The 14,528-nt window shown below is 43.0% G+C and overlaps 1 protein-coding gene across 1 annotated transcript in view; it reads right to left on the reverse strand.

The window, feature by feature from the left end:
- Positions 1–209: 209 nt before the first annotated feature.
- The window catches only part of GCH1 (GTP cyclohydrolase 1), an 18,947-nt gene continuing 4,628 nt past the window's right edge, over positions 210–14,528 (reverse strand). Inside the window, exons 2-5 of the mRNA XM_010165765.2 lie at positions 6,780–6,889; positions 4,328–4,383; positions 1,277–1,308; positions 210–298 (exon numbers count right to left, since the gene is read on the reverse strand). Coding sequence (XP_010164067.1) covers positions 210–298; positions 1,277–1,308; positions 4,328–4,383; positions 6,780–6,889 — 287 coding nt within the window. The remainder of the gene's footprint in view (positions 299–1,276; positions 1,309–4,327; positions 4,384–6,779; positions 6,890–14,528) is intronic.

Here is a 14,528-nt window from a genome sequence, read left to right on the forward strand (position 1 = left end):
GGCAGCTAACCACAATCTGGCAGTGGATAAGGCAGGTCCTCACTTTAAATGGCTCCAACCCATCAGGCCATTTCGCTGAAGGATCAAGGATCACTCTTGCCTGAGCTCTGCCTCAAACAAGTACAGCACACAGCTGCCACAACAACCCAAGAGCACACGGCTGGAATCACAGGCAGCCTGTACACCTCCATGGAACAGCTCAGAGGAACTTACGTAGCTTCAATAACCACTCCAACTCCAGCAGGCTGCAGGGCTTCTGTGATGGCTACTGCAATTTGTTTGGTAAGGCGTTCCTGGACTGAAAAGACAAGGAGGAGTTCAGAAGCAGTGTTAAATCTGACCAGCACCAACCCACCACCTGCACGCCATGGACAAAGGACAGCAACATCCCATCCTCACTTCCAAGAGTGTTCCCCACCACCACCAGCATCACCACACACACAAGTACTGCTCTTCCTAAATAAACTTTACCAGTACCAAATCTTATATTTTATATCCCTGAACAGACCTTTTATTTGCTTGTTTATATTGGAAGTCATTTTGTATTACACCTTTGCAGGAATTGCATTACCATGATTTGTGGTAACAGCTCTTGCATTTCCTGTTATGCAGTTAGATTTTCTTGCTTCTCTTATTTTCTTTCAGTTTTGATATATTTGGTCACTGGTTTTACTGCTGCACTATATATACACATAATTTCTCTTTTTAAGGAAAGGAAATGGAGATTAAAAAAATGAGCAAGTTAAGGGAGTATTGTCCTGCCAAGCTTTACTTCCTGCTGGCACCTAATGGTCACCAAGACTTCTGTTGCCAAAATCAGGCCAAATTTAACTGCAGGACAATGAGAGCAGGCTGAGCCCAGCCCAAAGACTCAGCTCCTGCAGCTTCCTCCACTTCTGGGGGGCAGCAGGCAGGCAGTCCATAACATCACAGCTCTCATTTCATCTCTTCAGAGAAGAAATCTTGAAGGCATCTCTCAAACTGTCTGTAGGAGAGTTCATCTCCAACTAGTTGAGTTATTCCTGGCAGCTGTATCTTATAGCACATTTATCCTCTGAATCAGTTACTACCTACATCTATATTCATAGGCAGATTTTACCCCTCCCTGGAAACACAGGGGCTAAGATGACAGATGAGAATCATCTGTTCAAGAACACAGTGAGGCTTTTTTTCCACACTAAAATTTGTGCAGATATAGTCCACCTACAATTACTGGAACCCTGGTAGTGGCTAGCAAAGGAGTACACATAATAAAAACAAAAATGCAGCTGTTTACCTTGTAATCTTCTACTGTATATTTCCACGATCCTAAAGGAGAAAGACAATGTTATATTTATTCCTATCTAACCACTGTCTGATCTTCACAATTAACTTGGCTCTATCAAACAAGACCACTGTACGGATCTGTGTCCTTCCTGGAAGGTGACATCAGGCTGCTGCTCAGCCCCTGGCTGGCACTGCTCAAGGACTTCCCTTAGCACATCACTGTGTTTAGTGACAGGTTCCCCCAGCCTGCCACCCCAGAGATTTCAGAGCAAACCTGTCACTTCTCCTTAGAGCTTCTTCTGTTGGTTGTTACTTTTGAATTACTTGTACCATCACCCACCTGCATCACACAGTTGCAAGGAAATCCACGCCCAAAGACTCCCTGAAAGCTAATCCTTGAACTGAGGTCAGACTACCTCCTTTTGCTTCAATCTAAACCAAATGCTGGTTTAAGGACAACTCCTTAAATATTGAGATTCCCAGAAGGCTACTGAAATTAAGCAGGAGATGTTTTGGATTCTTGTGTTTAACCACAGATTTAACTAAGAACAATGAGACAGAATTGGTTTTATTTAAAACAGATACTCTCCACCCATATATCACACCATCCTTCACATTTCAGTGCAGGATCACCTTAGTGCTCCCCTCGAACATGACTTCAAATTTAAGCCATTTGTGGGACAAAGCAAATGATACTACCATCATTTGTAACTGCAGTACTATAACCCACACATTTAAGAAAAGTCTTATAACTTAATGGGTTATTCATGCCAACCTCAAGTGCTTAATTACACATCAAGTGGCCATGTAAAGAAGTTGCTATAGAAAGCTTCAATACCCATCTGGTCAGACAAGACGAAAAACAGACACTGGCTGGCAGCCTGAGGCATTAGTTACAAGAAACAATGAGACTTGCCTGCTGTTTTGGAGAGAGAATTATACACAGAAACTCCCCTCCAGAAATGAAATGGTTGTGTTATAGCTATTCTAAACAAAGCAACATAATATTTAGACTAAATATACAGATAGAAAACAAGCTGATGCTCGGATATTTTTACATTGGTATTGCATATAACAAGTCCTATAAGCATGTTTTTGTATAAACAGTTATTTGCATTAGCATTTTCAAGCCTGAGCCTTAAAATCCAAAGAAAGATGTTTATTTACTGAATACAGGTCAGCCACAACTACAGAAACTCACCACATTAGACTAATCCTATTACAAAAGATTAGGTCCTACAGTACCAACAGCCTCACAAATCTTTGTTTGAACACTGGTTGCATTATATAGGGCACGAAAGGGAAGCACTATTTGGCCCACCAGTCCCTTCATTGCATGCACTCAAAAGCAAGTGAGAACTGAGAATGTTTTGTTTTACAAGAATCTAATCTTTTCATGACTGCAGTATATGGGAGTTTTACCCTAACTTGAAAAAGAGGCAAGATTTAACCTCTCAAGCACAGCACAGGAAGCCTCACACATATTCATGCGTGTTTCTACACTGAGAATAAATAGGAGGAAAACTGTACCCTTGTAGCATCATGTTCCCACTTACATTAAAAATCACCAAAAGACAGTTTTGAGCTCGTTTTTATACCTGCAACTCAGAGGTAACTGGAGACCAGAGCAAGCACAAACCAGCTGATGCCTATTTCAAATGTGATCCTGAATTCTGCATTCAAGCCCAAGTACTACAGACTGTCTCTTCAGGAAAGGTGTTCACCTTCAGAAATCCAACTCAAAAAAATCCTTCACCACTTAAAAAGATTCAGCCCCACATGTGCCAGTCAACACAAAACACAAGCCATGAATTGAGACACGCATAAGCAGCTATAGAAGTCAAAGTCCTTCACCCAGCAGCTGCAGTGCTGTCAGCTCCAAACCTCATCCTACAATTTCAGTAGTTCCAGTCACAGAAAATTTTGACTGTACCTCAAATTTTCCATATATATGTAAAAAAAAAAATTAACTGTTGAAGTGCATGTTTCATCCTTTTAATCAAAGTCCGCTCCTATTAGCGCTGCTAGAAGACACAAAGATGGCCCCCCTGTAATATCAGGTTTTATTAAAAAAAAAGATGTGACTTCCAAGGACCCAAGGACTTCCAAACCAAAGTCACTGCTGTGCAAACAGAGCACAGAACAGAGCTGACTGACTTTAAAGCATTTTACTGTCATACCCTACAGATTTCTTACCCGCTAAGGAAACCCAGCAGGCACGCAGATTTACAAGGCTAATTCCCATTAGTATTACTGGAACTACAGCAAGATTAACAGGCGTATCAGGGACAGCATAAGCAAAACGTATGTGGGCTTTCTGAACTACAGCCAATTTTTCACTCCAGTCCCCAATAATCTGCTCATTGAAGTGATCTACCATCCTCTTCCTCACCTCAGAACTAGAAAGTGTCACTTGGTAACAAGACTCAGTGCAACAACTGATCCCAGGGCACTTGCAGAGGAAAAAGCTATTTTACATAACAAATGGATTTCTCAAGTGTATCATAATTGCTTTGTTTCTTAGGCTGAATCTTACTTAGAAAATCTACCCTATGGTGCTCTCAGCAGGTCTCGAGTTAAAGAAAGAAATGTCAAATTTATCTGGAGAGACAACTAACAGATGAAAGCTTTAGATTCAATTTCTACCCATACAACGTGTTCATTTACAGTCTGGAAGTTTTGGATTTTTGTTCTTATCAGTCAATATACACACAAGTAGTAAGTAGCTAGAGATCCCCACCGGGTTTTGTTGCCTGCCTTAGACCAAGTTCTCTGTTGTTCTTGTTTCTGTGCTCCCTGCAGACACCAATGCTTTGGATGAGCGTACTAAAGCGTTACAGTTCTACTACAGTTGACTGATGTGAATTAACACAGAGCTCTAAGACTTATCTGTCCTCTCCACAAAAAAAACATAATGCTGAGGATTGGTCTAAATCCAAATCCAGGACACAAAGCGGGCTGAGCTTTAGAGGGGGACCAGATTAGAAAGATTAGCACAGTTAGTTCACAGCTTGGAATCCTTTTTACAAATTAGCATCACTTTCATTATGTTAACACTTACCTAGCAAGCTTGCTGAGGCCAAGTACTTGTTTGTTAGGAAGATAGCCAATATGTACCTAAACAGAGGAGAACAAACCATTAACAGAACCAAACCCACACTTCCAAACCCATATGAAACTCATGCATAGAGAATGAGATGTGTATTTGTCCCAGAACTAACTCTGGAACAGTCCAGAAGTCTTAGCATGTGGGAGGAACATGCCACCATGCGAGCCTGAAAAATCGTGGAGCTAACAGAGACTGTAAATGCCTGGTGAGGTCAGTGTCCTGGTGAAGAACAGGTAAGTTTTCTGAGGAGGTGAAAAATCACAACTCTGGAAGAGTCAAGGCTTATGTTCCAAGTCTCAGGAATGCTAAAGGGTACTACTACATTTGGTCTAAAAAGCAGTCTATTACTCAGCACAGCACTGTTCATCTAACATAAATATGCTTTTCTTTCAAGACCTAAAATGGATCTAGGGAGTGGGAGGGAGTGGCACTCTACTTTACTTCCAGTGAGAATTCTGACAGCAAGAAGTAGTTGGCCACTAAAATCAGGCTGCACTTACTCATTTTTCTTTCTACTATTGGTAGTACTATAGATCACTGTTTGATTAAGTCAACTTCCACCCTGCTTGAATATGGATTTGGTGAACATTCATAGTGAACTTGGTTGCACAAAGTTGGAATAAGTTCTTGAGAAGAAAAGTGCTCGGATACAAAGGTAGGGGGAAAGCCATTTAGCTTCTTGTTTTTAGAAAGCAATACAGGCTACTGAATTCAAGTGGGTTTACAGTTATAACAGATTAGAAGCCAGCATTTGTGTCACTGGACCAGAGACTTGAAAAATTAGCCAAGATACAGTAGGGGAGTGTCAGGGTAGGATTCTGTCTTGGTGCTTTGCCTAGAGGCCCCATCTCAGAATCCTGTGTTGCTGTACCTGCAGTTAGAGGTACCACAGTGCACCTAATTACCTGGCTAACTCGCTCATTCCTATCACTTCTGTTGGGTAATCAACCCACTGACACCTGAAAAGACATGAAACATTTCAGATAAAGTAAGAGAGACATAACTTAGAAATAAGTGTTGAATCCTGTACCCCCCAGAGTATTTTTGTGAATTTCTTAATTTCATTTAAGATAGAACTGCAAATACAGGACCTCTCAGTCAGTATTTGCAGCCTGTTTGATGTACCCAACAGGAGAATGGTTAGTCTGAGAATATTTAGAGGCATACCAAGTCATTTAGCAGATCATTAGACAAGCAGGACCAATTCAGTGTTTGCGAGGAGATTTCTCCAAACCACACAGGCTAAATAGCTAGATGTAAAAAGAATGCATACATTGCCACAGGAGTAACACAGAGAATATACACAGTATGTGTAACCAAGAATAACAGATGATATAGAAAGCTTGCACAGAAAAATAAATTACCTTGTTATCCAGTATAACATACTAGCAGTAAGAAAAGAAAGCAGATGAAATTGAGTTGACTCCACTAAGTAAACGGCTGGTTTCTGTTCATAGAATCACAGAATGGTTTGGGTTGGAAGGGACCTCAAAGCTCATCCAGTCCCAACCCCCCTGCCATCAGCAGGGACACCTTCCACTAGACCAGGTTGCTCAAAGCCTCATCCAGCCTGGCCTTCAACACTTCAGGTTCAGGTATTTTATGTTCAGGTATTTTATTTTTGGGAGACAGTTTAGTGGGAACATATGTGGTACTGATCCAATTTTATAGACAACAAAAGCACTTGCTATTCTCTGGCCTGTGAATACTTTATGGTACAACTGATGGATCAGAATAAGCTCCATCCTTCTATGATGACACATGAGTGAAGGGGCCAAGATGTGAAGAAGGGACTACCCACTCTGCACTCTTCTTCACATTTACAGTGGTTAACTTGAGAATTTTTATTTTCTTTTTAAAGTTGTTGTCACCACAATTTCAACACCATCTGAAACACCAGCCCCTTCCATGGGAGTCCCAGCTTAAGCAGCTTCCTGCTAGTCAGTGACTGGGTTTGCTTATTTAAGAAAGGGCTGCTGATCAGAAGTTTGTTCCACTCACAGGGTGTTCCCAAGATGAATGTGCACTAAATAGCTCTGAGCCAGAAGTTAAATCCGTGACAGAGCCAGCGTGCAGGGTGAGCCAGTTTAATATCAAGATGTCTGCCCTCAAGGCTTGGTGCTGCTTCACGAAGAGCTTTGATATGAAATGTCAGAAACCATTAGATTACTTAGACTAGGAAAGGTTGAGCATTATATTTTAGGAGCTTAAATCCAAATAAAACTCACATTAAGGAGGTCTTCCTTATTTGTATTCTGAAGATTAACTTCTAGAATCATAGCCGTAAGCAGTAAATACTTAGAGCTTTAAAAGCTTTGTAGTTGCAGCTACAAAGTCTTTTACAACACGTAACTTTAGGCCTTTTATCATGTATTCCCACATTTGTTTTGTGAGGAACAGTTACCTTTCCAACAAATGGAACGAGGTGATGCTCACACAATGAGAACATGTCTATGTCCTTCACAATTACCATCTCATCATGATCTTCATCAAAGATGGCGTCATTCAGAACATCTGAAATTAAACATTTGCATTAAAAAAAATATTAAATGTACAAGCATGGAAGGTTCTTCCAGCCAGTATCTGAGAAAGCTTGTAGCAAGAGCACAGCTCTCTCAGAACTATAGATTTTATGGTTAAGATACGGGAGGTAATTAAGGAGTAACATCACAAGTACACTTTGGTTTGCATACTGTCAGACTACCTACATGCTACACCAAAAGTCAGCCTGTAGTGTTTTATTTAAATAACAGTTTGAGCCCAGGTTAGAACAAGTCTAGTCTTTGCAGAATGACTGACATCTTAAGTGCAATTAAGACTATAGCTGATAAAGCCAGTGCTGAGGAGAACACATCTCAAAGTGGGTTTCCATTAGTGCTTCCACATACCACAAGCAAAGCTGAGCCTCAGGTTTGAGGAAAGCTCAGCCATCACAGTGGTCTCTTCAAACACTTCAACACCAGCATCACTGTCTTCAAGGAGGCTTTGCACCCAAATAAGATACTCCCTTATTTCATCCTGAAGCAGCCCAGTCAGCAGCTGTTTGGGCACACACAAAAGTTGAAGAGACAGATCTGTATTCACAGATCAGGGGAGAGATTTGCTGTCCTGAAGTGAAAGCAGGCATGCCTGCATCTCAGAGTTAACAGAGAAGTGAGGTGGAGGAACCCATAAAGACAGAAGGAAGAAGAGATAGTTCAGGAAGAAAAGGAACATATAACATGACACTTTGCTAGTCTCAGAGCTCAGCATAACAGATCCTCAGTTCACTTTCCAGATTTAGCAGTCCCCTGGCACGTCCTCAAGCCATCCCGATACAGGTTACAGCAGATCATTACAGTCTCTACAAAGACTGCAGGCAGCTGGACCATGCTTGGAGAGGTTAAAAGTAGGACAGCCTTTTGAAGGACAAGAGAGAAGAGCTGTACAGAAGGGAGATGAGAGAATAGCAAGAGAGAACTTGCTGTGCAGAATGGCTGATAATCCGAACGAGGAACTCTGCAACAAGTTAGCTTGAAGCCACAAGGACTACTTGGAGTTACTTCCAGAACCAGAGTCACATACACCATGGCCAGAAGGGGAACCAGGGTGCTCAGGGACTGCCCTGCTTCATCCACAGCAGAGCTTGACACCTGCAGTGGCAATTACACAAATCTAATAGTCATGTCTGCTCTACTTGCCTTTCTGCCTTCCCCTGACACGCACGTACACCTAATGGTCACCATCTGTTGTCGATAACGTATCATCATCGTGGAGCATTTTAATTTCCTGCTTGCTATCAGCACTACACAGGTAACCCTGGAAACTGTGCGCAAGATGTTCTGCCTGCGACGCACGTTCTTTCCTGAGAAGGGCTGGCAACCTGTGAGACAGCGAGGCTGAACCCCAGAAGGCTTCTGATCAGGTCAGAGAGCAGGACTGGGGGCACAGAAGAAGGCAGGAAACAACTCCATAAAAGCACATGATTTTGTTCTTCAACATTTCAGAGTCTAGTTTACACCAAACAGTGATGGAGAGGATGTTGATTACAAGGGGAGCACCATGCAGTTGTATGACTATGAATTCAGCCAGGATTTGAAACAGAGCAGGCTCAGAGGAGAGGGAAGGGAAGAAGACAGAGCAGCCGTCTGGGTTCTCAGCTCCCTCCCACAGCACTCTGCAGACGTGCCATTTCTACAGCAGAAAGGCAAACAGTGGTTTCACAAAACCTGCTACTATGGCCAACGTTATTAAAACAAAATCCAAACAGATCCACGAAGCATCTCCAGAGTGACTGCTGCTGTTATTAGACCACCAGCTTGGCTCACACCAGCCTTGCCAGGAGCGTATCAGAGCCCGATGTCAGATATGGATTTACGTCAGCACACTTGAAGCAGACTGTTCAGAACAATCAAAAACGGACACATTCTCATTAAGTCACAGTAATATGTGATGCAGCTTAAGGCCAAGGCCTCAATATAAGGTACTTCAGCCATGAATTTTCATATATATGTACATATATATGCATATTCACATTTATTCATCTATAAAATATATACTAATAGATTCTTACAAACTTTATCTAAGGAACCTAATTATCACTGGAATCCTGAAGAGCTGTGTTGTACCACAGAGGCAGCTGTTAGCCCTATTTTAAACCTGGGGGAAAAAGATTAAGTGACCCATGAAGTATCACACAGGTAACTTCAGGAACAAAATGCATCCCTCCCACGATTAAAGCAATCTAATAGGAACACAAGGGTCATCCATTCTCCTTGCATATCCCCTCTTAGGCTAACAGAGCGGAGTCACAGTGGTTTGGGCAACGCCTCCTCACAGCCAAGGAGGTTTTAAAGGTGTGTAAGCACAGATCTGTGCATTAAGAATATAACCACAGAGCTGTGGGGTGCTTCACACTTCTTATTTATACAGGTCTTGTCAATTTTGCACCTTAGATTTATTTAATGCTAGCAGCAAGCTGCAGCCAGATCAGAGATGATACCTGCTCAGCTGCATAACCTCTGCAGTTGTGCCTGCAGCAAGGTGTGCTGATTTTAATTAAGCACCAGTTACTCCTTAAGAATGAGGGACAGAGCCTACAGAGGAAGAAACCAGCTCAGTGTTAGCCCCTCCAATAACCCCTTTGCAACTACCAGATGATACAGAGGCACAAGGCAAAACAAAACGTGAGACTGAAGGCAACTGAGTAAATGACCATGATGTTGAGAGCCCCAGTCACCCCTACCCTGCTCCCATCCCTCCCGCTCCCGCTTCACAAGCCTCTTCTGAAAATAAGCATAGCTTGAAGCCTGTCTATCCCTATATCAACCCCTTGGAAATCCTAGCCTTGTGTTGACAAGAGAAGAGTTAGGTAAGAGCAGCTGTGGCAAGATGCTGTGCTACGTCCCACCACAGCACTTGTTTTCAGTAATTACACAGGAGAGACTTGTTTGGCAGAGACTCAGACACTTTCTGCAATATCATTAATACCATTTTATCTAACTTTCTCTGCCTTTTTTTTTCTTTTAGCCATTCAATTTGCAACAGCATCAAATAGGGACCTGAGAAGCTCGCCCTGCATCCTGCAGCTCATGCTCTGGAGAACTTAACAGAACTGAAAGGACAGAAGGGGAACAGGGCCTCAGATTAACTGGGCCAGGAGCAAAGCTGGGGACAAATTCGTGCCTCTTTTCCATTCTTTCTTTCTACCAACTCAGGCACTGCCTGCTTCACTAGTTTAATTTGGGTTTCCTCATTTGAAGGCCCCAAAACATTTTAGCTCTTGCCCTGAGAGCAAGAGTAAAGTCGTGCTGTCCCTCCCTAGGCCTGTCCCAGTTCACACAGAGCAACGTGGCTGTTACACTGGCTGCGTGTCTCAGCTCTAAAATACCCACTTGCCCTTCTAATGCTGCTGCATCTTTTCCATCCCTTCCTCCTGCAGCACCAGGATCTTCAAAACAAAAGTGTAGAAGTCAGCAGGGCTTCTAGAGGGAAGGAGGGCTAGAAATAAATATTGCTAGCTCGGTTTCCTGACACAGCAAGGCTTCTGCAGCTCAGATGGGCTCCTCCACAACAGGCTACTTGTCCTCAATGCAAAAAGGAAATTCTTCCTCTCAAATGAAGAAACACTTTTACTCCCTTCAAATACCACCAACACAATCCTCCACGTCAGTAGGACAGGACTACCACTTCCTCCACCAGCAAGATGGACATGTTCATACATCCTCCCTTGGTCTCTCAGAGTTTTTTTTAGTCACAGCTGTGCTCAAGTCCTACCACCAAACCCTGTCTATAAACCAGACTGCAAATAACACCATCTTCATTCTCCACCATCCCAGACAAGCTAAGGGAATTTACTGCTTAAGTCTTTAAGCCTAAACACATCATGCTAAAAAAAAGCTAAGATTCAAATTAAAATATACAACTGGATGGAGGGGAATAAGAACAAGCATTATATCTATAGTTGGGGCACGCTTTCATAGAATCATGGAATGGTCTGGGTTGGAAGGGACCTTAAAGCTCATCCAGTTCCAACCCCCCTGCCAGCAGCAGGGACACCTTCCACTAGACCAGGTTGCTCAAAGCCTCATCCAACCTGGCCTTCAACGCTTCCAGGGAGGAACAGCCACAGCTTCTCTGGACAACCTGGGACACTGTCTCACCACCTTCACAGCAAAGAATTTCTTCCTCATATCTAATCTCAACCTCCCCTCTTTCAGCTTAAACCCATTTCCCCTTGTTTTGTCACTAACTGCCCTTATGAAAAGTCCTTCCCCAGCTTTCTTGTAGCCCCTTCAGGTACTGAGAGGCCGCTATAAGATCTCCCTGGAGCCTTCTCTTCTCCAGGCTGAACAGCCCCAACTCTCTCAGCCTGTCCTCACAGCAGAGGTGCTCCAGCTGATTTTTCTATCAGCCTTAAGTTCAAATCCTGTTGTAGAAACTTCAGTGGACTGTTAAAAACTGAACAGTCACCTCTGGTGCAAGTTAACTCCTGAAACAGAGCAGAATTAATTTTCCCCTTTATCTTCAAGAAGAGTTGATAAAAGCAAAAAAAAAAAAAATCAGAATTGCATGAAGACACAACGAGAAAAGACCTTTCAGGATTTTGCGTCAGAGCTAAGGAGAAAAGACCTGTTGCTATAGAAACTATTTGCATGGCTTTAATGTGACACAGGAAAGCAAAAGCACCTCTGGCAACTGAAGAAGCTGGAGCCCACCCGGCAGCTGGCTCGGTAGGTGAAGGGAATGAAGGTTGGCAGCACTCTGCAGAGAAGTACTGCATCAGCTTCCCAGCACTTCCCATGTCCCCTTCTCACCCTGCCTGTGAGACAGAAGACTGAAGTGATGTAGGTTGTTCTCACTAGGAGTTAAAGTACTTCCCCATGGTGTTAAGTTGCCTCGCTGCTGTGCTTCAGAGGAGTCAGACTGAGGATTGCTCAGTGTTAACAGGATGAAGGCAGTCCCAGGAATTCCCTGATGCTGTTCATGAGCTCATCCATCCTGGCAGAGACATAAGGCACAAGGTTCTCCTGACACCCATCACACAGCTCCAGATTGTCCTCACTGACAGCCCCTATGCTCTCCATGGGGAACCCATAAGTCCCAGCAGGTAGCCGAGGTCATCATAGGAATGGGTTCAGGTCAAGGGATGTAGATGTCCTGTGAGGGTGGTGGGCCAAGTCACACCATACCAATGCCTATTAGCTTGAACTCAGCCTGTACTTCAGTTTGTGCAAGAGGGTGAATTCAGACCAGATATCAGGATGCAATTTTTCAGCTGAGGGTGGTGAAACACTGGCACAGGTTGCCCAGAGAGGTGGCAGATGCCCCACACAGAATCATAAAATGGTTTGGGTTGGAAAGGACCTTCAAGATCATCTAGTTCCAACCCCCCCCTGCTGTGGACAGGGTTGCCAACCACTAGAGATCAGGTTGCCCAGGGCACCATCCAACCTGGCCTTGAATGCCTCCAGTGATGGGGCATCCACAGCTTCTCTGGGCAACCTGGTCCAGTGCTTCACCAGTGTCCATCCCTGGAAATATTCAAGGTCAGGTTGGATGGGGTTCTAAGCAACCCAATCTCATTGAAGATGTCCCTGCTCACTGCAGGGGGGCTGGACTAGATGGCCCTGAAAGGTCCCTTCCAACCCAAACCATTCTATGGCTCAGGTACCTTCTGCTCTCCCAGGAACACAGACCAAATTACACCAAATACAATGTCAGGGGACTTGGCATGAACTAGGAACAGGTCATTATTTGGAGGATACTCCAGAACAGCAGTGCCAACAGAGACTAAAGGCTAAGTGTTCACAAAGGCACAGTCAGCTAGGAGATGTTGGCAGGTACCTTTGAGGGTCTTTCTCAGAAATAAGTTCCTCTTCCTCTGAAGACAGATGTAGCTGACAGAGCAGGAGCCATGAGCTAACAGCTGAGTGTGTGGTAGGGAAACCAACTGACTACAGGGTCTGAATTACATCTAGAAGGAAACAGCTATAAAAACCTTTCAGGTGCTGCTGGGTAAGCAGTAAGATTAGGGTCAAAACTGACTTTTTTTATTTATTCATGTGATGACACTACAGGATAGCTGTAGTTAGAGAAAATATTCCAAACAAGAAAACTATTGCAGCCTTTCAGTGTTAAAAAGGTACCAGGAATTTATTATGCATACAGAGAAGAGAATCAGGCTACAGAAACACTCATTCATATAAAAAGAGTCTGTACTGCTGCAGAAAGTTAGTGATTTCAGGTTGCTGAGAAAGGGAGTGATGTGGGTATGCCAATCCACAACAATTACCATTTGCTTCAGGAAGTGTTGAAGAGCTCTAGAGACACAGTCTGAGATGCCACATTACTATTTAAATAGGCAATAAGAGTTCAAAAGCTGCAGAGAAAATTAAATAAGCACTACATGGCTTCCTTACCATAACATACCTTCCTAACAGAAATGGAGAGAAACCTCAGACACAAAAGAACCTACGAGTTTATGCCTAATATTTCAAACATTTCATCACTGTCACACCAAAGGACTAGAAACAGACAGGAACATTTGCTTCAGATGCAGCTTAATTCCTCAGTTACCAGAAGAGAGGTGAACCAGATGTGTTATTGCAGGCACATTTCAAAAGCAAAGATGGAAGGAATTGTTATTTAACTAGTTCTGGCCATCATTTGTACAGATCCTTTTATTTTCCTATAAGATACTTTCCATGTTGCAGTGAGAGACTCAAGTCTATTCATAAGAGATCAGTTATTGCAGACTCTCAGATGAAGCTAAGATTAGGTTCTCAAAGTTGTCCACTGCCAGGAGATTTATTAATAGGAGGGAAAGCAGAGTTATGGAGATGCTCATTAAAATGTATCAGGATTTCAATAACCATTTCAATGTCTCACATCACAGAAGGTGCTGCAAGTCCCCTCCATCCACACTTCATTCTGAAACTGAAACAAAGTCAGAGAGGATGAAACAACAGTTTGGAAAAGCAACATGAAGAGCTCAGAAGCCTTTAATAGTTAAGACATTTAATAAATTCCCAGCAGAAGCCCAAACAAGCTTAGCAAATCTGGTGCTACTTGAGCATTAATGGGGAGATCATCCTGTGAAGTCCTACAGTCCTAGTTCCCAGCAGAGGATTCACTGCATTTAGCACTGATTTCAGCATGTAGATTTCACCCACACAGGGAGAGAGGTTGAGGAAAGAAACCCCCAAGAACCTTAACTCTGACCAACACTACCTCCCACCCTTCAGTTCATGAGAAACAAGCCATGGCCATACCACAATAGCACTGATATTTAAGTTATTTATAGGTTAGATCGTTGCATCCCTGAGAAGCAAGTGAACTAGCAGTACTTTGTTTCTAGTAACAGGAAAGAATGAATTCACTCAGCAGCTCTTAGCAGAGGGCAGTGCTGCTGATCAAACAGCCCTGTTTGTTTAAGGCACTGCCTGGCTATTTTTACATAGCCATGCTTAGCACCTCTCATCCACAGCAAACTGAGTAGGCTTGGAAAAATTTGAGCTTACACCATTGTTGTTGCCTGTCAAAATACCCGATCCACACAGACAAGAAGAGGAAGAAAAAAGAGTATTAAGGTTACATTTTTTTTTTCACCCTTCACCATAAGAAAAGCACATAAACTAATAAGAGTGGAAAAGCAACATACACACAGTTCAGC

Source organism: Antrostomus carolinensis, unplaced genomic scaffold, assembly GCF_000700745.2.
Source record: "Antrostomus carolinensis isolate BGI_N321 unplaced genomic scaffold, ASM70074v2 scaffold2364, whole genome shotgun sequence".
Classification (NCBI taxonomy): Eukaryota; Metazoa; Chordata; class Aves; order Caprimulgiformes; family Caprimulgidae; genus Antrostomus; species Antrostomus carolinensis.